The sequence below is a fragment of the Pelecanus crispus genome, chromosome 15 (genome assembly GCF_030463565.1).
Source record: "Pelecanus crispus isolate bPelCri1 chromosome 15, bPelCri1.pri, whole genome shotgun sequence".
Taxonomy (NCBI): domain Eukaryota; kingdom Metazoa; phylum Chordata; class Aves; order Pelecaniformes; family Pelecanidae; genus Pelecanus; species Pelecanus crispus.
Window position 1 is genome coordinate 1,166,467 of NC_134657.1, and position 26,266 is coordinate 1,192,732.

Here is a 26,266-nt window from a genome sequence, read left to right on the forward strand (position 1 = left end):
CCTCTAGTGACCTCACTGCTTGCATTCATACTGGTGACATGATACAGTGTCTCTAGAAACTGGGCAGGATTGGAAAGGGTCAGCAGGTAGGTCAATACATGAGCTCTGGTCACTCAGGTCACCTTCCTGACCCAGTGTCTCTGGAAAGATTAAAAGGCCTGAGGTAAAGCTTAGGGACTGGCTTCGTGGGAGGAAGGCCAGGCTATGTGTGTGTCTGCAGGCCACAGACAAGGAGATGGTCTTCTCTGACATCAGGAAGCCCTAGCTGATCTTGGGCCCCTTCTTACCCTTCCTCTGAGAGTCCTAAAGCCAAAATGCAGAAGATGCTGTGCTTGAACCAAGCAGCAAAGAACCTTCCCCAGAATTAAAGGATCTGGAATATCAAGTTATTTCCTGAGGTACCAAAGGGAGCAGTTGAATGCAAAGACACACACAGGACACATTCTGCCTCACTTCTCCACTTGGCTGAAGCCAAGCCAAGAGCATGAGGGTCATGTTCTCCAGACTGGGCCACTGTGCACTCATCCCTCAGAGCTGCAACTGCTTTGGGCCCTGCTCTGCATTGCTGTCAGCTACTCCAAAGTAACCCTAAGCTCTTTCTGCTTCTCTAGTCTTGGTCCTGAAAAATGATGCTCAGACTCCTCAGCTGCAGCTCCAAATTGGCCTCCATCAGGAACTGTCTATCCACCACGTTTTCTCAGCCAGAGGTTTGCCTGGGGAACACAGTAACTGCTTTCATGGCCAGAGAAGAGCAAAAAGAGCACATTCCCTCAATGTATTTCATTTCACCTCTGATGACCTCCAGTGGAGGAACACATCAAGCTCCAGAGCTGTCAGGTTGGCCAGAAAAATCTTAAAATGGCTTCACAGATAGAAGTGTCCTACATTAAACCAAAATCATCTAGGTTGCAAAGCCAATTGCCACCCTTTCCACACCCCCAAATGAGGCAGAGTCATATGGAAAACCTAGTGTGTGGCCATGCTACTGAAGAGTGTACCATAACACCCACCTACTGACCGATGGCTCTAGGACAACTGAAGGGCTGGATGGAGCTACACAGTCTAGAGAAGGACTCCAACAGGGACATGGGAGTGTCCCTGTGCAGTGGGCCATGCATGCCCACAGGAGCTGTTGGCTGGGGAGGTTTGATCAGCTCTGTGCTCTCCCCCCCTGCTTCTCTTTGTTCACTGCACACTTCAGTTCTGGGATGTCCCTGTACGAAGGACAAGGCATTAAGGCTCAGAAGCTCTTTGGGTTCATGCTCTTGGTCCAGATATCAGCAGTGAGGTGACTATCTCTGTTCCTGCCTTGCCTATCTTGACTTGAGAGTGTCTAACTTTTCCATCTGTCAGTGGTCTGGGGCAATCACCATCAGTAAGGATCAATGAGACTGCAACACTAGGAGCCACGCACCGTGGTGGTGTATGCAGCATCAGGGTCATCTTCCAGGATGCGGGAGAGGCCGAAGTCAGACACTTTGCAGACCAGGTTGCTGTTCACAAGGATGTTGCGGGCAGCCAGGTCCCGGTGCACATAGCCCAGGTCAGACAGATACCTCATGCCTGCTCCAATGCCACGCAACATGCCCACCAGCTGGATGATGGTGAACTGCCCATCGTGTTTCTGGAGAGGAAATAATCCAGAGTTCATTCATGGTTTTCACCAGCGTCCTACTGATGCTGCTCTCATTAAACTGACCCCCTCATACTTCTCATCTTTGGCTTAGTACCTCCTCTAACCCCAGCACCTCTCTCTTGCCCCCCCAGCCCACCTCCCAGGGCCTCTGACACACCACTCATGCAGGTGGCCCTGCCTTTGCAGTGCTGCTCCAGGGGACCAGTCACAATGCCCCAGAGCTGCTGTCTGCTGGAGAGGGGAGAGCCCAGACCACACCGCTCTCATACAGGGGTCACAGTGGCCGTGAGGCTGAGGGGCAGGAACCAGCCTCTTCTCCAGTCACACAGCCCAGGGGGATGTGCAATGAATAAAAATACAAGAAAGCTCCTTACCCTGAGGAAGGTGTCTAGCGAGCCATTCTCCATGTATTCAGTAACAATCATTACCAATTTGCCTGCAGAAGACAAGGGAGGTCAAGTTAGCAGAGAAGTCACCTTCCTTTGGGAAGCCCAGTGCCAGGTTTTTACTGGGAGAGACATGAATCCAGGCCAATGGATCTCCTGCAGCCCCACAGAGCAGTCTCACCACTGCACCTTGCAGGATCGGCACGACAGTGGGGAAGTGGCAATAACCCAAACACTTACCCCTCCCTCCAGGTGCTACTGAAGTGGCTAGGTCAGCTTCATTATCCTGATGATATTTGCATTCTATTAGCATAACACTTTGCATCAGAATGTGCCTTTTTGAAGGAAGACTTCAAATTATGATTCAATACAGGCAGCCTTTAAAATAAACTCTAATGGGTAGGACATCTCCTAATCGAATAACCCTGACCTGGGACGCACTGTGTAAGGAGGTGGGGAACTGCCACATGGAAAGTTTGTCCTGTAAGAGAAGGCAAGGGGGTGGGATGGAGGAGACCCCTCCAATGGACATCTGACAAGCGAGCAACCAGGGCAGCTGAAGGATGGAGTGCACGCAAAGTGATCCCTGACCCCCATCTCGCTGGGGTGCCCACAGGGAGATATGTCCCACCTCTGCCCCACCATAGGGACCCAACCCTGCCAGCCACATACTCCTGGTCACCACCCCCTCCAGGTGGATGACGTTGGGGTGGTCAAACTGTGCCATGATGCTGGCTTCGCTCAGGAAGTCCCGTCTCTGCTTCTCTGTGTAGCCTGCTTTCAGTGCCTTGATGGCCACAGGAATCTCCCTCTTCCCTGGCAGCTTCAGGCGGCCGTAGCACACCTCTCCGGACTCCCCTGCAAGGCAAGGGAAGGTGAGGGCATGGGGAGCTCCTCAGCTTCTTGCACCAACCCACCAGCACCATGGATCACCTGGTCTGCCAGCACGCTCGCAGCATGCTCCAGCCCCTGAGGACTCTTGGGCTCTTTGTGCATCGCTGCCTCCAAGTACAGAAAGGTTTGCCCATCTCTGGCTTTCAGTGCCACCTCTGGGAACTGGGCAGAAATATCAGAAACCACCTTTCTCTGATGCCTGTTACTGAAGGTGATGGGCCAAGAGTGATTACAGTGGTACTTGCATTACTGCTTTTAATGCACAAATTTGGGAATCTTTTAGAGCAGCAGGGATGTCTTTCAGCCAGGTTTCTTCATGCTGCTCTGCTTGGCTCTGCACTGTCCCTCAGCACACAGGGTGAGCCTCCGTAAGCCCTTGGGATGCTCTGCTGAAGCTCCAGTTCTGGTTCTGCCCCATGCTTCCCTGCTAGCCCCTGTTCCTATGCAAAAAAACCCCTTTTGTTCTGAAAATTTACCATGTTGCTTGCAATTTCATTTGCATCTTGCCACCCCAGATGCTTGCTCCAAGGTTTGAAAGCAGGGTGGCCATGTTGGAGCACACAGGACAGGCTGAGCCATCTGCTGTGTCAGCCTGAGCCGTCAGTGCCAAGCCAGCTGAATAGCAACCCTCTGCACTAGGCTGCCTCCAAAGAGTTTATTTCATGCCCAGGAACTCACCAGACCCAATGACCTTCTCGATCTTGATCCGGGAGGCCTCGATTTCACGGGTGAACTCGTGCACAGCTTGGCAGGGGTCCTCGTACGTGTGTGGGTCCACGTAGAACTTTGACTCAGGGAACTTCACTGCCAGGTTTCAAAGGAGAGAGAGGAGATAAGCTCTTTCAGGCAGCCCTGCTGAAAAGCAGGGGCCTCCAGCAGCCAGGCAGAGGATGGGCAGGGGCAGGACTTCTTGGGTTGGCATGCTGAGGAGCCACAGAGGTTGCAGCCCCAGGGAAACCCAAGGCACTCTTTGGCATAGCAGTGTCCTCAGAGCAGTCCAAGACCTGGCTGCCCAGGTCTTCTCCACGTGATTGTCCCTCTCCATCACCTGCCCATCCCCACCCCTCACCTGCGATGAATTTTCCACTCTTCTGGCCTGCTGCTGTCTGGGATGAATGTGCTGCAGTCCCATCTCACACCGTGTAGCCCTTCAACCCTATTACCTGGATGTCCCTGGGATCAGAGCCCCCACTCAGCTCTCCTAGACACATCCCCAGAGGCAGGCAGTGGTCAAAACCCTTCCCCCTGGAAACCACAGCAGTGCCAGAGGGTAATGGTCCAAGTCCCTGCCCATCCACAGGGCTGAGATCCTTCACATCCCAGGGGCAGCAGCAGGGAGGGTCCTACCTTGACCATTCTGATAATGCATCTTCTCCTCGTCGGAGTCCTGGAAAGCCTTGCTGTACCCACAGTGCCTGCCACAGGGACACAAGGTTCAGAACATGTGCTCCTGTCCCTCAGTCCCACAAGCAGCCCAAAGGCAAGGTGGAAATCAGTGGGTGTCAGGGCTATAAGCAGCCCAGGAGGAGCTGGAGCTAACGCTTCGTCCTTCACCAGCTGCATCCCTACGCCTTGCTGGACTGACACCTTGGCCTGGAGTAAGGTGCTGTCCAGGTGCTCTCCAAGACTTGGCAGTGCTAAAAGCTGCAGACCTTTTGTCTCCTCTGGGCAGTGATATGTGTAGTCCACATGCCTGGCTCAGCCATGCTGAGATGCAGCAGCACATAGTCCCTCTTGGTCCTTTCTGATGGAGAAGAGCTCTCTCCATTCCTGACCTACCTCCTAGCCCATCAGTCATCCCTTGTACTAGTAGTGGTGCTGGCATTGCTATGGCTATTGCTATGGTTATTGCTATTCAGCCTGCTGGCATGAGGGCAAGGTCTGGAGATTGGCTGTGCCTCAGGGAAGGTGGAGGTGTGGTGACTTCTAAAGGAAGTCTCTTGGTTGCTTATTAACCCCTGACCTATGGATGCTCTGGACAAACTGAGAGGAGTAAAATTGCACCCAAGTGCTCCCATCCCTCCTGCCCTGCTTGGTGACAAGCCGCACTGACCTCCAGAAAACACTTACCTCTTCTTGCAGATTAGGACCACCAGCAATGCGACAAGGCCAGTGATGAGTGTCAGGCAGATCCAGACAATTGTCATCGTGTCGTACTGGAGAGAGACTGGAAGAAGCAGGGTAGGAAGGAGGTGAGCTGGAGTGAGGAACACTCTGCTGTGCTCAGAAACTCACCTACCCCACTGGGGTCATGTTCTTCAAAGATAAAGCACCATTCCCCATCAGCCCCATCTTTGGGGCTCTCCCAGTGTACAGGAACCATTTACACATGGGGAAACCAAGCACAGATCTGGGAAAGCCATAGGGATACAGCAAACCAGTGCAGAGAGGAGTCTGGAGCCTCAGGACCTCACCAGGTCTTCCCTGCTCTAATGGCTATGTCCTTCCTCCCTCTTCTTTCTAATGTATAAACACATGAGGGCAACCTCAAGCAAGCCCTGCAGGTTGAAACCCTGGGAGATCTGCCTCCAGTATCTCTCCCTGTGTGGCAGAGGTACAATCACCATGGACAAGGGCATCTCCATCCCCCATGCTCCCTGCCCCACACTTCCCGCATCCCACAACTACACACACTCACCTGGCTTCCCCGTTTCCACCTCCACAGTCTGGCTGAACCTCCCGCAGCCAGCAGAGGTGCGAGCCCGAACTTGAAAAATGTAGCGGGTTGCAGGCTTGAGCCCAGAGATGGTAGCAGTGGTGCCCTTGGATTTCAGAGTCGAATAGCTCTGCATTTCCTTGTCCTGGGGAAAAGCAACACCAAAAGCTTTGCTGCATCAGCACAGCAACCACAAAGTCCTCCAGAATAGTCCTTTGTGCAAGGCTGGCTGATAGCAGCAATTGCACCAGCAGGATTTAAACCGAGCCATGCCCCTGTCTAAATCTACCATGCTGGGACCGGTTTGCGGCAGCAAGCTCAACATTACCTTCTCATAGTACTTGATCTCATACTCCAGAATGATGCCGTTGGGCTGGTCTGGTTCTTGCCACAGCAAGGTGACGCTGTTCTGGCCCGTGCTCTCCTGGCGGACCACCACCACCTGGGACGGGGCTGGGGACACAGATGGCAGGGTGTTAGGTGCCTGCTGGTGGGGGTCCTGCATGGGTGAAGGCAGCAGGACACAGCAGCAGGGAAGGGTGGAACTGGAGCCCCATGCAGGACCCCTGGTTTAAACAGTGTTTCTGTTTTAATTAAAGCCATGTGGAGATGAGTGCTGTGAAGGGGCTTGCAAACAGGCTTTTGTTCGCTTCAGTTGCTTCAATCTCTTTCCCATGGAGTGAGCAGGCTCCGAGGAGATGAAAGAGGAGGGCACTGTCCCAGCACAGGCAGGAGGGGACACTGGTGCTTCGCTGTGATCTGGGGCCAGAAAGGAGAAGGGGCTGCAGGGTTGGAGGTCGTGGAGATCCCTAGCAGGACTGTGACCCCTCCTTCCCCACCTGGGGAAGGGGGAGAGGGGCAGGGAAAGAGGGAAAGGGGAGATGATAAATGCCCAGAGGGGTGATCAGGGACTGAGACTCAGTCTAAAGGTGCCCTGGGGGGTGCTCTCCTGCCCTGAGACATTTGTCATCTGCCTGGGCCTGGGATGGGAGCCTGTGAATCAGTCCTTGTACCTGCCATATCTGAATTGGAGCTGCCACAGCTGGGGGAGCCAACTCACTGGTCTCTTTTCCCTCTGGGAAAATCCCCATTGGAAGGACCCCACAGAGTGTGGTGGGGTGCTGCGATGGCAAGGCGCAGCCATTGGGTCTGACTCATGGGAAGGGTTCAGGCACCCCTTATGACCCTAACTGCCAAATGAAAAATGGGATGTGGTGGCTCTGGGAAAGATGGAGCTGCTGTCTGCCGTGGCTGCCAGTGCAGGGGTGTTGCTGGAGCAGCACAGAGGCCAAAAGAGGCCACAGAGGCTGCAGCAGCAGTGGGGCACCCAGGGACTGAAAGGCAGCAGTTACAGCTCAGTTCCAGCTGGCTCCTCTGAGAAGTGCAATGCAGCAGGGGTCCCTCAGCCCCTCCTGGTGGGCAGGGATGCTCTGTGATGTGCAGCAGCTGGAGCACTGTGCAGGCATGGCAGCTAAACTTCAATCACTACCAAATTCCCAACCCCCCTGGTTTCGCAGCACCTGCTCAGCATCCACATTCCAGCAGAGAGGTTGAAATGGGAATATTCAGCACTTCCTGAGAGCATCCCCCTATGAGGCATCAGGCTGGTGCTGCTCATCAGCACTTGGAGGGATCATACAGGAGCAAGTCTGCAGGAACGAGCCATTTCCACGTGGACTCGGCAGAGGGCTGAAGAAGTGCTATGGGCAGGCATTAGTAACAAAAGGGCCTTGTTCTCATGCCAGCCATGAGCTAACCCAACGAGGCTCCCTGGGTTTCTCCTGCTGGCACGACTGCCATGAGAGCAGAAGGGGCTCAGCATCATGGGAAGTTCCAGTGGGCTCATTTCCAGCTGGGACGATTAACAAGAAGGGTCAGTCCCTGCCCTGTTCCCTCTGCCCGCAGCATGCTCCATGGAAAGGGACTAGCTGGGCTCTGCTCTGGGGAGATGCCCAGGTGACCCTGGAGCAAGGTCCTGGCCCACCTGGACTAGAGCATCACTCAGAAGTATTTTCTGTGGAAAGAGCACTTCACAGCAAGGGATTTGCAAAGATGAGACATGAATGAGAGAGACTTTTCCCAGCAAACACTGCTGTCACCTGCCAGTGCCTAGCATTGGTGTGAGCTAAGAGCAGAGCATGAACTGCTGCTTGGCCCTTTGGGAAGGGACAGAAGGCTGGAGGAACAGCCTGAAAGACTCATGCTCCACTTAGTGTTCCTGTCAATAAACAGGTGTTCTCTGTGCCCCCTGCCTCCTGCAGGAAAGGAGCCTCCACCAGCAGCTGCAGGCTGAAGTGGAGGGAAAGGATGATGAAAAAGGATACCATGAACCAGAGAAGGGTAAGAGTTGCCTTGGGCAGCAGCTTGTCTCCAGTACACCCTGGCTCCCTGAACCCACCTCCAGCAGCAGAGAGGATAGGAGTCACATCTCCTGGGTGTCCCATGCCCATCACCAAACCAGCCCTTGGCTGCTAGGGCAGGTTCTGGCTCCTGCAGATACTGGCTGGAGCAACATCAGCATCAATCACACAGGCAAAGCCTGGACGGGGGTGTCTGCTCCTCCTACCTGCCTGGTTTGTCGTGATGTTGGCAACTGCAGCTCTCCTGGACTCTAGGCTGAGGTCAGACACACCGTTGACAGCCTCCACCCAAAAGGAGTAGTTGGTGTGGGCCAGGAGGTTGGTCACGGTCAGCGCTCCCTGCACCAGGCTCATCTGCTGGGGCATGAAGCGGATCCCACTGCCGCAGGCCTCGCACTGGCCAGCGTCCCCCATGCAGCGCCTGCAGACCACGTTGTACACGATGTCAGCGCGTCCCCCCTTGTCCAGGGGCGGGCCCCACTCCAGTGTCACCGAAGTGCCATTTACACTGGAGATCAGGTTCACAGGAGCAGAGGGGGGCCCTGGAAAAGAATCAGAGGTTCAGGCAAAGCCAGGGCTACTGAAGCATGTTGGGATTGGCAGAGCGTGGGATCAACGGGGAGGTGCACCTTGGGCAGCATGTACCTGTGTGTACAAATGATGCTATAGGGAAGACAGAGCTCCCCAGAGTGGGAAATGCTCCAAACAGAAGACAGCAAAACACGGACAGGTCTTGAGGTGAAATGCCGTGGAGGTAAGGTGTCCTGGATCAGGATGCCAAGTGCTAGGCAGGGAAGAGCTGATGTTTGTTCCAGGGGAAGCAGGAAGCAATGGGGATGTGGGAAGATTTTGGGGGAAGAGCCAAGGTGTCAATGGGCTCGAGGGTGAAGAGCAGCACCTGCTCATCTAAAGGGAAGGGTAAACTCACACATCCTGAGGAGATTAACAACCTTGAGTGGAAATGTCCTAGGGAAACACAAGTCAGATGTTGCTGACCTGTCTTTCACCCTGGCTTCAGCTAGCAACTTTTCTGCCCTCCTGCACCAACTGCAGAGAGAAGGACTCCTCTTGGGAAGCTCTTGTCCCCTTTTAATAGCACCGGACCCCTCAAAGCAGCCTATTGCAGAGAGCTGAGTGGAAACCGTGTAACAAGCCTGGTGCCACCCACAGCAAGGGAGAGTGCAGAAGCACTTGTGCTGCCCCAGTGGCCTCCCAGGGCTCTGACCACCCTGGGCATTCCTGCAAAGGAAAGCAGCCAGCAAGTGGCTGACGCGTTGGCTGGTGCAAGAGCAAGTGAGCTTGCTGGCAGAGCCATGGTCTCACCCTGCTCCGTTGCAGGAGAGAGCCCTGGGAGGGGAGCGGACTCTGTCTGGCCAGGGATGTTTGGGGAGCAGCAGGATGAGGATGAGACAGAGGGCAGTGAGGGAGTGCAGCTAAGGGGGTCTCAGCTTGTGCGCCGAATGGAGAGCTGGGGTTGAAAGGCTGCTACAGCACCTTGGGCAGCATGCACAGAGGCAAGGGTGCATGATGAGCTCAGCCTAGGAGCATCTGCTGTGTCTGAGGACGTGACACCTGCCCCGCCACAGCGCAGCCAGGCGCCTGGGCAGCCGGGGTACTCACGAGTGCAGGCGGCCGAGGGGGGGTCCTGCACTGCCCTGTAGAAGCTGCTGTCACAGTGGCACACACGAGCTGCCCGGCTCTCCGAATGGCTGTGCAAGGGGCACTTTGCGCACAGCTGGTCCCCAGGGGCCGACTTGTAAAATCCCAGCTGGCAGGCTGCAGAGGAGGGAATGGGTAGAGGTCAGAGGATGCACCTGGATGAGGACCAGCCCATGGCTTGGTGAATCCCACCAGCGCAAAGCCGGACCCCACACTTACCCCTGTCCCAGTGCATGGGAGACCAGCCCTTCTCCCCAAAGTCTGGGTGAGTCTCCACTCCAGCTGCCCAGCTGGAAACTGGGGTCTGTGAAAACTGCTTTTTCTGTCCCCCCAGGCTGTAGTTACTGCCATCCTGGTACCTGTTCCCCACTGTTTCATAAGCAGACTTGGGTGCTTCTGCTTTTTGTGAACCGCCTGCAAATCTTGAGATGCTCTCCTTTGCACCCATGCCTGCTGCCCAAAGCCCTCCCCACTGCAGCCACCCCTCTGGGCCACCGCCTGACCCCAGGGCAGGGAACGCTGCAAAGATCAAACCAGGCAGCACTGGAAATCACCTTGTAACCCATTCTAAGAAACATCATTTACAGGGCAAATTTACACCACGGTCCTCACTTCACAGTGGTTACCACACTACTCATGCTGGGTGTGCTCAGGTGCCCAAGAGTATCCGTGCAGGTGGTTTAAAGAATTAAAAGCTCTGCACCTGGGACATGGTTCATATCCCTCTTCAAGCCCCTGGTGTGCTGCTATGGGAAGTGACAAATTTCCTTGCACAAAACAAGGGAAAACACTTTCTTTTGTTTCACATTGCAGCAAATTGGCAGTGTATGCACGCTGCCTGCTCTCTGCGGAGGGACAGCAAGGCCAAATGAGCCAGCCTGAGTTTTTTCTGACAACACAACCCGCCTTCAGTTGCTCTGCCTCCTCCTGGTGCTGGGGGCTGTGCGGCAGGAGCACACGCTCATCCCACGCTGGGGCTGGCATTGGTCTGCTCCCTCCTACCCCCACTCTCCCAGCAGCCACTCCGGTGAATCATTTGTCACACAAACAACCAACTTGTCTCTCCTTAGGAAAATTGATTAGCTCAAGAGTGACATGTGGCATGTCAGGTGTGTGTCTGGGGGTGGAAGGATCTGTCCTCTCTTGCAGATTTTGATTCTAAGTAAGGAAAACAGGCTCTGTCTGGGTACCCGTATTCATCAAGTGCTTCTAGGACCAGTTCCAGTGATTCAAGCATTAATCCTGGCTCTGACTCATTTCTGGTTTTCCCTACTGAGGTAGTAATACCTTCATTTTCCCGCCTTTACCCCCAGCGGCCACCTCTGCATACTGCCTCAATTTTTGCTTCCAAGCATGTAGAAAGGTTTGTTTGCAATCCAGCATCCCTGGTGGTCTGGGTTCCTCCATGCTGGCTGTTTGTTCTGCTTCTAGGTGCTGATTTGTTTTCTTATTAATAACACTCTTTTCCTTGCCACAGATCTCCATGGACTGATTGCTACCAACATATTTCACATATCACATTCTGCACAGTAATACAACGGCCTCTTCATAACTGAGCTACTTCCAGCAATGGCAGCTGAAGGCTGTGCTCCAGCCACACACATCCCTGGTGACTTGCTGGTCTGTCTTCAGACTCTGTCACTAGCTTCTGTGGCAGTTTTGTGCTGAATGCTACTTTAAAGTCAGGGGAGAAATATCACCAGCGGGGTGTACACGTGCTATATGTGCCAGAGATGTTGGTATCACAGGTTGGTATCACAGCTTGGTATCACAGCTTGGTATCACAGCTTGGTATAGCAGGGTGGAAAAAGCAAAGACCAGAAGCTCCAGAGTTTGTTCCCAAATCCCTGCTCCTCCAGTCCCCGAACAGCATTAGAGCAAGGAGCAGAAATGCCCAAACTTGAGGATGCAAGGGAAAACAGATGTGACTCACAAGGAAATTGCAGCAGCTCAGGGCTGGCTTTGCTCCCCAGCTGTCTCGACACCTTTCACCTCCTCAAGACATCAGAAGAGGAGAGAAAACAGGGGAGGCAGAGCTGGGAGAGAAGGTTTGCTGTCCCCAGCCAACCACACCAAGGACAGCCTGGAACATTTGCCAATCCCTGGTGCTAACTGATCCTCGTGATGCCGCACACCAAGAGAGCCAGGGACTCTCTGCCTCTACCAAATGCCCTCTGCAGGATGCTGCAACACCCTCCAGTCTGCAACCACCTGGTTTTGGGTGTAAGGCTGAGAGGAGTGCTGTTACACCCTGTTCTCAGGTGGGGACAAATCTGGGGGGTAGCCAGCTGGGGAAAACAACCAAACCAAATCTCTAAGAAAGAAAAGATCTCAGTTCCTCTGGATGGGAAAGGATGAAGACACGGCATGAGCACAGCCTACCAGATGGGAACTGAGCAACAAGACAGCCCCAGAGTCCATGCTAGCCAGTGTGCATGCCAGGATTTGCTGCCTTCAACTTGTTGTGTGAGCCCCACCTTGTACATGAAAACCACTGTCATCTCTACCCATGCAGGAACCAGCGACCACGGACTCTTGATTCAAGAAGCACTGGAGTGGTTCCCCCCACCAATATTTAATTAAGGGCAGAGAAATCAGTGCTGTATCAGATATGGAAAGACAGGCCAGCAGGAAGGATGGGAACATGAAGCACAGCAGATTTGCACCAGGCAATTGCAATCACTTAGCGTTTAATGCTGTAAAAAAAAAGTTAATTACCTGTAGCAATGATTCACAATTATTTTAGATGCACTCAGGGGGAAAATTATCCTAAATGACAAATTACAGGTGAATTTGTGCACCAGGACAGAGCCATTGAGAGCCACCTCCCTACACCTGGACAGCATGAGCACGTGAGGAGGTCTGGAGAGTAACTGGGGCTGGGGCAGGTGCTGCTCTGGATGGGGTCATGCACCTCTGTGTGTCTCAGTGCTTGCTTTAGATGGAAACTGGAAACATATGCAAAGCCTTTCGCTGGCACAGGAGACAGGGCACCAGCTTGGAACCTGCATAAGATATGAAATCCCTACAGTACAGGATGATAGGCATGTCCTGCTCTGGATTGAGCTCTCTCATGCCAGGCCAATGACATGTGGAAGACTGGGGCCTCCCAGGTTAACTCTGGTAAGAGTAAACCATCAGAGAATTGGCCAGTGAGAAAAATTCAGTCAAACACACCAGGTCTAAAATCTACAGGGCTCCATAGTTATGGTTGTAGCACACACCAAACCCACCAAAATCTGAAGCCACCCACCAGGGAGGTGCAGAACCGTTGTCCTGCTGTCTTCACTGCAACCAGCTACTGCCACCTGCCAGAAGTGTCCTTCCAGGAGCCCTGTAGAAGGTGGGGATTTATGTTTTTTTTATTATTTTATGCAGTTGATACCCTTGCTCTGTGTCTGAGGATCTCGGGTCCTGCCTCTTTGTGGACCACCAGAAGTCCTGCTACTGGTGTTCTTCTGTCCCCAGTGCCATTGCCCCTGCAAAACCCAGCCAAGGCTGCCTGTCCTTGCAATTTCATCTCATGGTGTGGTTTTGCAGTGCACGTGGGACAGCAGCAGACCTTCACCTGCAACCCAGCTCAGTACTTGCACGTCTACACAGGGCTTGCAGCCCAGACACCTGGTTGGTCCCAGTGTGCAGAGCCTACAAGAACCAACAATAAAACTGTGCTTGGCAGAGCACATCTCCAGCTCTCCGTCGCATAGGTGGGTCCCCAATTGTAGCCCCAGCCAGTTGTAACCCCAGCCTCTTGGGGTCAATACCATGGTATTCCACTCATCCCTCACCCTGCACAGCACATCTTGTCTGTTTTTTCCAGCCCACCAGCCCCACTCTTTCATGCATCGCCTGCTCAAGGGGTCCTGGAGCAGCAGGCTTGTCTCAGAAACAGCAAGCATGGGGAGGGCTCTGCCAGCCATCTGTAGTTTAGTCCATTTGTTTGCCTCCCTCTCCATCCTCTGGGGACAGGACAACATCTGCTAATAAGCTGGCAGAGCTTGGGAGATGATAGATGATGAACCTTTCGTGGATATGCTAGCCGGGAACGAGCTGCTCCTCTCAGTCTGAAGTCACTGTCTGGGACTAGTGCTCTGCAGGGGGCCCTGGTGGGACCAGCTACTTTGGTGGGGCTGCAAATGCGAGCATTGACCCCATGCCACTCCCTCTCGGCTCCATCCTCAGCCCAGGAGGTTTGGGCAGGGCAAGAGCACAGTTGAGAGGGTGCCATGGGGCAGCTCCATGGCACTGGTGCCACCAATTGCCCCTTTCCCTGACCCTGCAACAAAGCTGGGCATCAGCAAGCACCAGAAGAGCAGCCATGTACCTCCCTTTGGCAGTGCTGGGAAGAGACAGAGATGGAAATAAGGGTGTCATAGCCACTGTGACAGCCACAGACAGGCACCAGTCCCAGAGGCCTCCAGGCTGCGGGAGAAGCTAGCACAGAGAATCCCAGCTCCTTTCAATCCAGTTTCAGCATGATGCCTCCAATCTCAGCCCCCACATGACACAGACACTGAAACAGAAGCATGTTATTCACGGTCAGGTCTTAAGAAGACGCATCCACCTCCTTGCCCCAAACCTTGTGTTTTTGCAAGGCTGTGCTCCCCTTTCCCTGCAATCCCAGACTCTGTCCCCAGGTTGGTTTTGGGGAGGGGATTTTGAGGACTGGCTGGCCTGGCTCTCTCTGGCAAACTCTTGGTCCCTAGATTATGCATCAACCCACAGCCCTGCTGGTGGTCTGTGCATTCTTTGTGTGTTGCTTGCCCCTGCACTGTCTCACACCCCCGATCACTGCCTTACTTCTGAGCACCATCTTACAGCCCTTCACACAGCCCAGTTGCCACCTTGCAGCCCCTTTGCACAGCTCACAACCCTTCCCACCCCCAATACTACCTTACAACCTGTCACACCACTCTACACTGAACTTCTCCCATATCACCCCAGGCTCCACCTCACCTCACCTCCCCACTGCTTGGCCCTTCTTCCCACTATTCAACCCATCTCACACTCCTTCACACCCCCAAATGTTGCAGAGAGGGGAACAGGGGGAGTTTTCACCCATGAAGATTTTGCAAAGCTAGCAAAACCCTACGCATCAGGCTGCGAGCAAATGGCACATGCAGTAAAGGACACCCTGCACAGCTTCTTGCTCAACACCCAGATTTCATGGCCACCAGGACAAGTTGTATAAGGAGGGCCCTGCTCTTCCAAGTGGAGTAATTCCACTTGTAGTGATGGGCAAACTGGAATCATGGTGGTCCAGACTGGCTGCATCCCAAACTGGACATCTGCATGGTGCTGCCATAGACAAATCAGCAGGTCTTGCCTCTTGCCTTGAATTCAGTACTGTTGAAAGCACCCCTGACTCTGCTCTGCTCTTCTTCCTTTCATCTTTTCTTTTTTTTTTAAAAAAAAAAGAAAAAAAGCAGGAAACATCCAAATCCCACTTATCAAAATCCAAATCACTTTGCCACAAGTGGTGCTCTGCTGCCTGGTGCAGATATCTTTCTATGGGAGTGGACTCGAGGTGGCACTGTGCAGACTGACGTAGGTGAGACAGCCTGGCATGCTCTTGGAGTGAAGGCTTTTTTATAAAGCTTATCTGGGGAAATGCTACAGCTTGCAGGACTCAGATGGAAACAGGTGGCCTAATGCTAGAATTAGAAAAAAGCTGTTTCCAAAGCTCAGTCTTGTCAGAGGATTTTAGACAGAACTATCCAAGGCTTCTGAAAAAACCACAGCTTTCACCAGACCAAAAACAAAACCAGAAAACACTGTGTTCAGGAAGGAGCGGGGCTGAATGGGACCCACCCCTGCAGATGACAGTGCTGGAGGTAACCCTGCATCCCTGCTGCAAGCCTTCAGGGAGCAAAGATGCATACCTGCAGAAAGGACATACAAAACACCAAGAACTTAAACCCAGCCCCTGCAGGAACCAGTGTGCAGCTTTGGAGGGTATGTGAGCCCACTCACCACATGCATATGGCTATGGATATATACAGGGGCTGAGCTTTAAAATAAGGATGCCCAGCACTCCAGCAGAAGCAAGTGAAGAGCATCACAGGGGCCAGCACATCCCTCACCCCCACACAGCTGAGCACCACCAGCTTTTGGATCCTTTTCTCCTTCATGGGGAAGTGTCAGCAGCAGCATCTTGCTTTCAGGAAGGGGAAGAAGTCATCACACAAGAAGTGGTGACATGGGTGGGATCTGGATCTCATCCTAAGTACAGAAGAATTTTTTGGCACGGTCCTACTGCTCTGTGGAGCATCTTCCCCGTACAAGGCAATCACGCCAAGCCTCCGAATATGCTGGTAGTGAATTTAAGGTCTGCAGCCTCCCATTGCATTACACCATTTCCAGTATAAGTACTTGTGCATAATGCCAGATCTTTCCTGCAGGCTGTTTCTAAACTCCCCAACAACAGCTTGCAAGGCACTTGCACATTGGTAATCCAGAGCAACAAGCTGTGTTCATGACCTGAACCAGGCCAAATTCGGTGGAAAAGAAGAGTTCAAATTAAAAAACCCACATTTTTTATGGTGAAGATCTTTGAGTGCTGCCAGCTCCATCCATCACAATCCAGGTGCTCTTCGGCACTTCTTATAGGGACTACAGGGACCTACCAAGCACAAATGAAATTTGCTTCATCCCCATCAATACCCTGAACTCCAGCCTAACATCATTCTCACCCTTCATCTGTGACACACAGCAAACTCAGAGGAAATGTGGCAAACAATAAAATATTCAGCCAGGGACAAAACCCACATTGTTCTGTTGTTGGGGAAAGGGCAGCTCTGCAATCACCTCTGTCCTTTTTGTTTGTTCCTAACGAGAAAAAAAAAAAGGTTTTAGGTGTTGTGGGGGCTGCTTTGTTTTGTTTTCCTAGTAAATGCAATTGACCACTTGCTTGAGTTTTAGAGGAGGGAGTGAAGGTGCTGGAGATACTGAGATCACCTTGTCCTGCACCCTGCATTCTCCATCATGCTCGCTGAGCTGAATTAACCATGCACACACAACCCAGCAAACCTGGGATCCAAACAGACTAATTAGCAGCCAGGTCTGGGACTGTAAGCTGGGACTCCTGGTATGAGGCATGTGTGAATCCAAGGATCCCATCCCAGGGCTGGCTAATCCTCCAGGGGAAGAAGTTTTTTGCAATGTCCAGCCTAAACCTTGCAAGCAATTTGCATCTCTGACACATCTTCTTTGAAGCCTGTTCCCATCTGAACTCTGATACCTGGATCCTGAACAGTCCTAGCTTATGTGGTTTGGAAAACAAACTGTTTTCTTTTTTTTTTTTTTTTTTTTTTAGGGTGCAGGGCCTTGCATGAGATAAACAGAAGGTGATGTAATCTTACCAACCGGTATTGCCTGTATCTTACAAAGCGGCTGACTGGCTTGCAAACCAACAATAAATATCTTGTGAGTCACTAAATTTCTTTGATTTTCTTGCCTGGCATCACTGAAAGGACATTTGCATAACTCCCATAGCGCATCTTCGAAACTGTTGCTGCTCCTGCCCTTGAAAGGTTTATCTTGGTACACTCATGGCAGAAACCCTCTGTGGTGGGCACCCAGGGCATTGATGCAGTCTAGCTCTGGGTACGACAGCCTGGTACCCTTCCAGAAGGCACGGGAGACTCTGAGCAGGCATCACTGAGGTGCAACACAGCCACCAAGCCTGCAGCTCGGAGCTGGCATGTGTGCGCTGGGACTTGCAAAGAAAGTCTCCTTGAAATCCACACCAATTTGCAAAGAAATGTGAAACATATTCCAACATGTTTGTTTGGAGTTGCAATGACAGGGTATTTTGACATAAGTTTGTCACCTTGATATATTGTACATATGCTTCGAGGCAGGACCTAAGGGAGGTGGAGCCCAGCCTGGTAACGGGTGCACTGAAATCCCAGGTTTGCTGATTGACAGAAGCATGTGTGACCCCCAGGCACATTTTTGGGGGCCCTGTGTATCTCAGAGCCAGGAAAAAGGGGTTTTGCTTGGAGTCAGCCCAGCAAGACCAGTGTCTTGTTTCCAACCCAGCAGCCTGTATTGGCTGTATCAAGTGAAGACACAACACAAGGAGCTCATGGTTGCTCTGTGATGTTCTTACACATGTGGGGAAAAAAAAACACTGTTAGCAGAAAAAGGGGAGAGAAGCCTGAGGCTTCTCAGAGCATCTCTGACTTAGACAGGGATAAGGAGTTTGGGGAGAGAAGGGAATGGAGCAAGGCTCTGGAGGGCTCCTTTAACCCAAAACTCCTTAAACCCAAATCTTTCCTCATCCCTGCATACTTCTCTACCCCTTCTGCACTGAAGGAAGGGAGCACAGGTTGTGGTCTCCCCCAGGTAGGCATCCAGGGGCAAGCAGCATCCCCACCTGCAGTGCACTGGGCAAAGGGGTCCGTCCCCTCATGCCCAAGCCCAAGAAGAGCAGGTTGCATGCCTCCACCTTTCCTCCCCTTCCAATATCAGCATCTGGACCACATCTGTTCACACAGCTGCAAAGGTTTGCTGCTGTGGCCACAGGTCATTGCACAGCCCAGCACAGCTGGAGTCCATGTCTCTGACCTGGCTTCCCCTGCAAATGGCTTCACCTGTGTCATTTTGTCCCCTGGTGTTGCTAGGGCTTGTCATTTTGTCCCCTAGTGTGGCTAGGTTGTGCCCACCAGCATAGTACATGGATAATGGGGTGCAGCTGGATGGGGTTCCCCTCCTCTCACACCATATAGTTCTGCTCCCCCCTTGCCCCACCAGTTGGAAAGTCAATCTCCACTGACTTTCTTCATATAGGTCCACAGATGCAAAACTGTATTCACAAGCACATAATTACCAATCTGGGTATTTTCTTCTCTTAATTAGCAATGACGTGGTGCTTTAATTGCTCAATTAAAGTTGCCCATGAGGAAGGTTTAAGGTACATTAAATTTGCTGATTGGTTCATCAGTATGAATCCCACCAACTGGAAAAAATTAACTGGCTTCCAGATCGCTAACTCAACTCTCCAGATCCATTTCCACAAGCCGTGTGCCACAAGAGGCACGAGAGAGCCCAGCAGCAGAAGGGTTTGTCCATGAGGGGCCAGCAATCCTTCTCCTATTCCCATGTCTCCTTCAGTTTGGGAGCTGGAGGAGAAAGGGTCCCAGCAGTGACAGCCTCCGTCTCTTCTTGTCCAGAGGACACAGGACATTTTTTTCAGCTTAAGCAGAGCTGGGTAAAGTCTACTCCAGGGTCATATCCTTTTTCAGCCACACACATCAGACCCCTGTTTGGCAGTTGTTCTTGCTTAGCCCTGGCAGGCTACAAACACCCATCCTTTTGTGCAAATGGGCTGATGGAGCAGCAATAGCTTAATTGTTGCTCCCTCATTACTGTTTTCCAGCCAAAGGCAACAGCCAAGTTGAAGCCTCCCAGCACCACAGAGGGAAAGCAGCCAGAGCAATCAGGACACCTGGAGGCTAAGATGTCTGGTCCCAAACTTTTGACAAAAATGTCTGAACAGTGAGTCCCATTCCTGAAACCCATGGATATACCACAAAGATGCTCTTTGGGAACTGCATTTCTGCCAAAGGCTCATTCACCCATAAGACAGCAGGGGAGGGGGCTTGTCTCTTCTCTTTTACCCTTTTTCATTTGTTCATTAAATAAAAACCTTCCTGGGAGATTCTGCACTCCTGGAGGTCTCTGTGGCTGGTGGCTGGCTGGCTGGCTGGGTTTGTGTCAGCTCCTGGGGAGGACCACCGTGATGGGTAGCTGTGGCACTGCTACTGATGGTCCAAATCAACTCTCTGTGTGTGTACAACTTGCTATCAGCTAAATAGATTTTAGTCCAACTTTCTAGTTTTGCTCACTGATAGCTGGTGACTGGCACAGCCCAAGGAATAATTCAGATCCACCCCAAAAGGCTGACCTCTATGCAAGGGCCACAGCCCCAAAGCCTTGGTGGCTTAGGAGCCCAGCAGCCCTCCCCAAAGAGGGGCTGGCCAGGGCTGGTTAAGAGGGGTGTGGGTGAAGAGCCACTGTCCTCACATGCCTGAGCCTCCCTGTCCACCTCTCCATCCATCCACAGGACATGGTACACATGTCCCAGCTTTCAGCCTCATGGCTGTTTGAGGAGGTGGCTTGTGGGTTTCTTCCCTTCCCATAGAAGCAGACCCAGGGTTAAAGTGCTCCCCTTTCTCATTTCTTTAATTGCACTAACCTTATTGAAAGGGGTCTCTATTTGTCCTACGCAACAGGTGCATAAAAATAAGGTGAATTACGCTGATTGTCTTCGTATTTGATAAATTGCTGGGACAGATGCTTTTCACTTATGCTGTTTTTTATTCTGCTATTTAGGCAAAGCAGTTGCTATTTGATGTGTGTAAGAGATACTAGCATGTCTTGCTGTGGACTGATATGTTTCAAGGAGGAAAGAGCAGCACATCCAAGGCTGGCTGTGTGTGATGGGGATGAGGGAAGCAAAGTCCTTCAGAGCCTTGAAAACAGGGGGGGAAAGCAAGTTGGGCAGCAGGGCTGTGCTGCTCTGGGAGAGAGATGCCAAGGGTTTTCATCCTTGAGGTGGCTGTGGTATAAAATACTGTGGGAGTAGAAGCTGGGAATTTCAGGAGCTGGCAGACCCCAGGACCCCTTCAGCAGCTGTGGCAATTCATGCTCAAACCTGGGTTCTGCACAGTAAGGCACTGCAGCACCCATGCCCGGCCACAGCTGGAAAAGGGGCTCCTGTGCCTCTGAAGATAAATCAGACAGATGCATGAGGCACAGATACAGGGGTCAAATGTCTCGTGCAATCCAGGGCTGTGACATATCTGATGCCAGGCTAGCTGGCATCCTTAGCGTGGTCCTGACCTCAATGTCCCTGGGCCGAGACCTGCCCCACCCTGATCCCATGGAAACTGCCCCTCACATCCTTATGGCAAACACCAGGACATCACAAGATGAAATGTGTGGATCCCACTGGGGTAAGTGCAAGGAATCAGAGATCCCAGCCACCACCCTCCTACCCAAACAAAGGGGCATCCAAGGTGATGGCTGGCAGTAAAGGTGACAAGAGGCAGAGAAGTTCCCCAGGTTCCTATGCATCCTCCACCATGTTCCACCTCACCCCATCCTTCCCAGCTCAGTGGCACAGCTTTCCTTTTTCTCTGAAGGGCTGGGAGCAGCTCTGGCCATGATCTGGTTTCCTGAGCTGTCTTCCATCACTCTGGCAGGTCCTTAGAAAAATGAACGTTAAAGAGAAGGGGGAGAAACCTCCACTGTTCAAACATCTTTAGCTTTGACAAATAAGGCGTCTGGCTGTGAAAGGTGGAAGGAAATTAATTTGGAATCACATTTTAAACACTGCCATAGAGGCAAAGTATCTTCTCTCTAATTTTTTCCCCCCAAGCAAAAAATGAATTTCCCTGATATTTATAGAAAGATTATTAGGGCCACAAGGAGTGATTTATATCATCTCATCCCTGTGACGGAGAATGAAAAATTGCTGGGGCGACAGCCACTGGAATCCTGCTTTTGTCTGCCTGACAATTAAAACGGCTAATTTCCAACTCCTCAGATCCGCTGGGGTTATAAATCATTCCGGAAAAGCACTTTTCACCGTGAAAAATGAACTCTGCCCCAGTCAAGCACAAGACGCTTAGATCAGAGATTTGCATCTGTTTGCTTTTGTGTGTAAATATATGTACTTCTGCTCCACACCCACCCACCAAAGGAGATGCTAGGAAGGAGGTGCTGCCCCTGCCCACTTGATGCTGGGCTATGAAACTTCCCATGCTAGGAGCTGGATAAATGGGACAGGGAAGGCAGGAGGGTGAGATGACATGGAGATCAGAGAAAGTCCAGTGACATTTCTGTCCTGTTTCTGATGCCACAAGCCCTGAAGTTCTTCACCTGAGAGCATTATTGGTTGAGCAGCATGGGTCTGAGTCTGTCTGCATGCAGGAGGGCCAGCTTCTGCCTGTGTCCTCCCCATCTGGGGAGGCAGGTTGGACCACACTTCCTCCTGTGCCATGCCTATGGGTAGGGGCAATCCCACCAGAAAAGGGCAGGAGGGCAGACAAGGAGCTCTCCCACAGCTTTGCTCTCAGGAGAGAGAAAAACGTGCCCAAGGAAACACAAGAGAATGAGGTACACTGAGCACAGCACTGATGCCAGGTCTTCCCTCAGCCTTCAGGCTTTGAGGTGGTGATCTTCTGGGGCAGAGCCTGGTGTACAGGACCACAAGAGGGGGAATACGGGGAAGAGGTATTTGGACCTTCTGAACCAAATGTCCAACTTGCAGCTCCTTGCAGTCATGGGGCTGGGACCCAGCGATACAGGCAGCCCATGCCAGTGCCCCCTCCCACAGTAGCACATGGCTGGCCCCACGCACACTTGGCAGCCACTCTTTAACATGGAGAAGATGACCCTGTCTGAATTATCAGATCTATCCCAAGATGACTTTCAAGTCACTGGTTGCAGGCTGGAGGAGTTTTGGATAGAAGCATTTATTCTGCCTGTCCTTCCCACTCTGCATAGCTGGGGACCCGCTGGGGATGGCACAGGTCCCAGTGGCACCTGGATCCATTCCAGTCCAGCGTCGGACGTCCTAACCTTGCATCAAGTCTCCCTAAGACAAATGCTTCACTTGACATTTCCACAAAACTCAAACAAAAGCCCCGCACTCTTATTTGTGCTGCTCCCCTAAACACCTCCCATAAAGAAACTGAGAGCAAACAAATCTGTGCGGAGGGCTCTCATGGGGAGCCCTGAGCGCCATGCTCTGTACACACACATCCTCGTGCCTGGTGCATGGCTGCTGCTGGTCACCCCACTTCCTTATCGCAGTTTGTACAGTCGGCAGCCTGATGTCTGCCCAGCGGCACAGAGGGCTCCTGGGAAGGCTCTCTGCACCCCCAGATGGCAGAGCTTTGCAGCAGCCCTGGGGAGGGGTGATGGATGGAGGCGATAACCTTGTTTCATGAAAGCTCAGTGTTTTTCCTTTTGCATTCCTCGCTTTCAACCCCCCTGCCAAAGGGAAGCAAGCGGTGGGGCATTTTGGAGAGGCCAAGCTGTGCTTCGCTGGAGTGCACCAGCAGAGATCTCAGCACCAACCAGAGCTGCTGGGGGCACTGGGCTGGGACCTCTGGGCCACATGCTACATGGTAGGGAAAGATGGAGCCAGTGCAGCCCCTGTCCCAGTGCCAGTCCCCATTGCAAAGCCAGCCCCCAACCCAAAGCCATGCCCTGTGCACCAGGACCTGTCATGGTCAAGCTCACAGAAGCTCCCAAGGAGCTTGCCAGTGGTACCAGTGACATATTTTGGAAGCATGAAGCCAGCCAGCAAAGGCTTGGGCAGCCCTTGGCCTCCACAGAGGCTGGCTGTCCAAGTTTTTGTGAGCAGACTTCTGCCCTCAGCCCTTCCCCAAAGAGGCAAGAGCCCCTTGCAGCCATGCCCCCCCTTGCAGGCACTGCTAGCAAGAAGCAGGGACTCACCCATGCAGGAATCCCGCTGCTCTTCATAGCCAGCACTGCACACGCACTTCCCGATAGGCACCAACCATTCTCCCTCAGCACTGCAGTACATTTTGGGGGTGTCCCTCTCCTCTGAATGGCCCACGCACTCTCCTCGCACTTCCACCAAGGAGGATGAGTCTGCCCCAGTCACAGCCTCAGAGAAGGATGCCAAGTTCCTCACCATTGCTGGGCACTTCTTGTAGTACACCCGCACTGAAACAATGGCGATGCAAGCACCTATGTCCTGGAAGGCCAAGTAGAAACCCCTCTTGCTCAGTGGCCCCACGCCCCGCACCTCTGTGTTCAACTTCAGGCGCCTCACCCCCAGGTCCACATTGGTGAAGCTCTCATCAGCTGCGATGGTGTCGATCTTCATAAACTGGCTCTCCCGGGTGCTGGTGCCCAGGTCCCGGTCGGACTCCAGGTAGTAGAGGTTGAAAGTCTCCTTGCAGGTGCCCAGCACGCCTGGCATGCTGTTACAGTCCCGCAGCGTGAATTTAATCTCTGCATAGACCCGCCGCGCGCCGTCCCGTTGAACCCAGTTGGTCCGTAGCCAGTTGTTCTGGTTGGGGGTCATGACATTACAGACCTGGTAGGTGTGGATTGGGCTGAAAAACTCATCCATTTCATTGATTGAATCCCACTGCGGGACAGAGAGAGAACAGGTCATTCCAGATGTCCCCGAGCACTGGGCGAGCACGAGGCATGCAGGAGTCTGTGCCATCACCCACCCAGGGATGAACTCCCTCTGCTCCTGCAGCTGCATCTGGACAAGAGATCACTGCTGCCACAGGCCAAAGGAAAATGAGGATGAGCGGACTTTACACACCACTAATTTGGGCAGTAACTCCCACAACCCACCTTGATGCAGAGCTGGCTGAAGTGCACCCCTGTTCACAGACCAGAATGCTTGCACGAGTCTGATCTGATGGCAGAAATTGATGGCAGTGTGTGTTTAGTAGGGGTCCAAACCCTCAAGACCATGTCTACAAGTCCATTTTCTTGGTGCTCAACCTGTCATTAGCAGCAGCAGCAGGGAGGTACCTGCATGGTGCTCACCTGAGTCTCTTCTGTCTCATGCAATCTCCATGCACAAACAAAACAGGCTGCTTTCCAGCTGAAGAATGAGTTTCAGGGTGTGTACCACAGGGTGAAGGGGAAGCATGCAGAGAACACAGGACTTCCAGCAAGAAACGGGGCTTCATGGGGGCTCAGAGTCCCCTTCTTCCAAGGCAAGGTGAGGTCAGTGTGGTTCCTCAGTGTGAGTCCACAGTGCTCAGCTCAGACAAGAGGCTGGACTGGGGGATGGCTCTGGGAACCCAGGGGCTTACAGCTTGACAGCTCTGGGGTTAAAATTCAGTGTAGCAGTGGCAGCAGAGTGAGCTTGGTGAGGAGATGGTGGGCAAAAGCAGGTTGAAGCAAGCAGGATTGCAATGGAGGGGTGGTCTAGGTGGGTTTAGAAATACAGGGACATTTGTGTCATCCAAGAGAGGGATGCTAAGTGGTTTTGAATGATAAGTGAGAAGAAGTAGTGCGATTCTGGATATAAATGATCTCCATAGCTGAGGGACAAGTTGAACTTAGTCGTTGGGGGCTACAGGACACTTCTGGGGGCTCACTCTTGCCTCACATGTCTCCATCTCCACCTTCTCCAACCACACCAACCCCTCACCAGGACCCACAGACCTTTCCTTCTCTGGGGGCTTCCCACCACCACTTCAGCTCACATCTCTGTTCAAATCAGGCACCCCAATCACGTCCCCCATGAACAGGTCTGGACCCCTGAATTCTTATGGGAGAAGGAGGAGGAAGAAGAGGAGCAGAGGAGGACTTCAAACCTTCTGACTTTTCCCTGGACTTAGCAACAGGCTTTGAAGATGCCTGAGTCCCACCACCACACCCAAGTCCAGCTGTGAGGGGCAGCCCCAGACGCAGCCCTGCCTGTACCTTCCTCGGGTTGCCAGCTCTGCCTGCACAGCTGAAGGCAGCTGACAGGCAGCAGCCTCCCACCTGCCCTGCCTGCCTGTGTGCTCTCTGGGGGGAGCTGGGGGAGCTAGGGAGAGCTGGGGGAGCGGGGGGAGCAAAGCTCCAGCAGTGGTGCACAGAGCAGGAAAACAAATCTTTTAAGCAGCATTGTAACTACATTAAAATAAACCTCCAGGCTTGCTCTGACAGGGCAAAAATGGTGATTTCTTATGCAAGTGTTGACCCGTGTTTCATTGCAGATGCAAACCCACAGCAGCCCAGAAAGAAGGAGCCTGATGCTCAGCTTAGAGGGGGCAAGCCTGAAGTCTTCACCCCAGTGACTGTGGGAGCCGACAAGGATGCAGATTTGCTGGGACGGGCACCTGACTGCCTCGCTATGTGGCCACCAGCACTGCAGGGACGGGACACAGCTAGGGGAGGGCATCACACCTCCAGAGCATAAGAGATATTGGACGGAGGTTATCAGTGACACCTGTAAGACAGCCTGCTCCCATCTCCCCTCTCAGATGGGAAAGTCCTTCCTCATTTAACCTCCTTGACCTGCAACTCCTGGGGAGGAGGTGTTGCTGTGCCTTCTGCTAGTGCTAGGGTAATCAGAGCAGTCATTTTGGTGATGAACATCTTCAAAACTCCCCCAGCATCTTGCATTTAGGAGAAAACTCTGCTTTTCACTCCTAAAGAGCTTAAAGCAACCTGGAAAAGGCAGCAGGTCCAGGTGCAAACTTCAACAAAAGCTCTGTCAGAGGGGAATATGCTGGCAAAGGGTGTGAAAGTCAAGCCACTGCCAGGAGAGAAAAATATTTCTGGTTCTTTTAAAAAAAAAAGTCCTCTGAATTCTAGAAATGCCCAGGTTCATCCTAGGTCCTAGGATCACTGAAGACCTGCTCTGCACCCCAGCACTCATGTAGATAACATGGAAAGGGGCCAGGCTACCTGTGTGCTTTGCTGGCAGGGTGAGCGGCAGCACCCCTCTTATTATGCCTCAGCTTCCCCAGTCACAGGGATGAGCCCGTAGAAAGTGCTGTGACACCCAGGATACACTCCTGCTACTTGGTCAAGGGGTACAGGGGGTGTCCTGAAGCATGTGCAGCAGCAGGCACAGCGCAGCTCCTTGCATACCCCTTCACTGGGGCCGGCAGGAGCCAGCCAGCTCCCCGCTCCTGCACCAACATGGACATGCATTGCGGCACTGCAG

General features: G+C 52.6%; 1 protein-coding gene across 1 annotated transcript in view; it reads right to left on the reverse strand.

Moving 5' to 3' along the window:
• The window catches only part of EPHA8 (EPH receptor A8), a 49,699-nt gene that overhangs the window by 4,514 nt on the left and 18,919 nt on the right, over positions 1 to 26,266 (reverse strand). The window contains exons 3-13 of the mRNA XM_075721521.1: positions 23,065 to 23,728; positions 9,553 to 9,708; positions 8,139 to 8,474; positions 5,901 to 6,025; positions 5,555 to 5,717; positions 4,987 to 5,083; positions 4,264 to 4,331; positions 3,595 to 3,720; positions 2,695 to 2,880; positions 2,011 to 2,072; positions 1,415 to 1,624 (exon numbers count right to left, since the gene is read on the reverse strand). Coding sequence (XP_075577636.1) covers positions 1,415 to 1,624; positions 2,011 to 2,072; positions 2,695 to 2,880; positions 3,595 to 3,720; positions 4,264 to 4,331; positions 4,987 to 5,083; positions 5,555 to 5,717; positions 5,901 to 6,025; positions 8,139 to 8,474; positions 9,553 to 9,708; positions 23,065 to 23,728 — 2,193 coding nt within the window. The remainder of the gene's footprint in view (positions 1 to 1,414; positions 1,625 to 2,010; positions 2,073 to 2,694; positions 2,881 to 3,594; positions 3,721 to 4,263; positions 4,332 to 4,986; positions 5,084 to 5,554; positions 5,718 to 5,900; positions 6,026 to 8,138; positions 8,475 to 9,552; positions 9,709 to 23,064; positions 23,729 to 26,266) is intronic.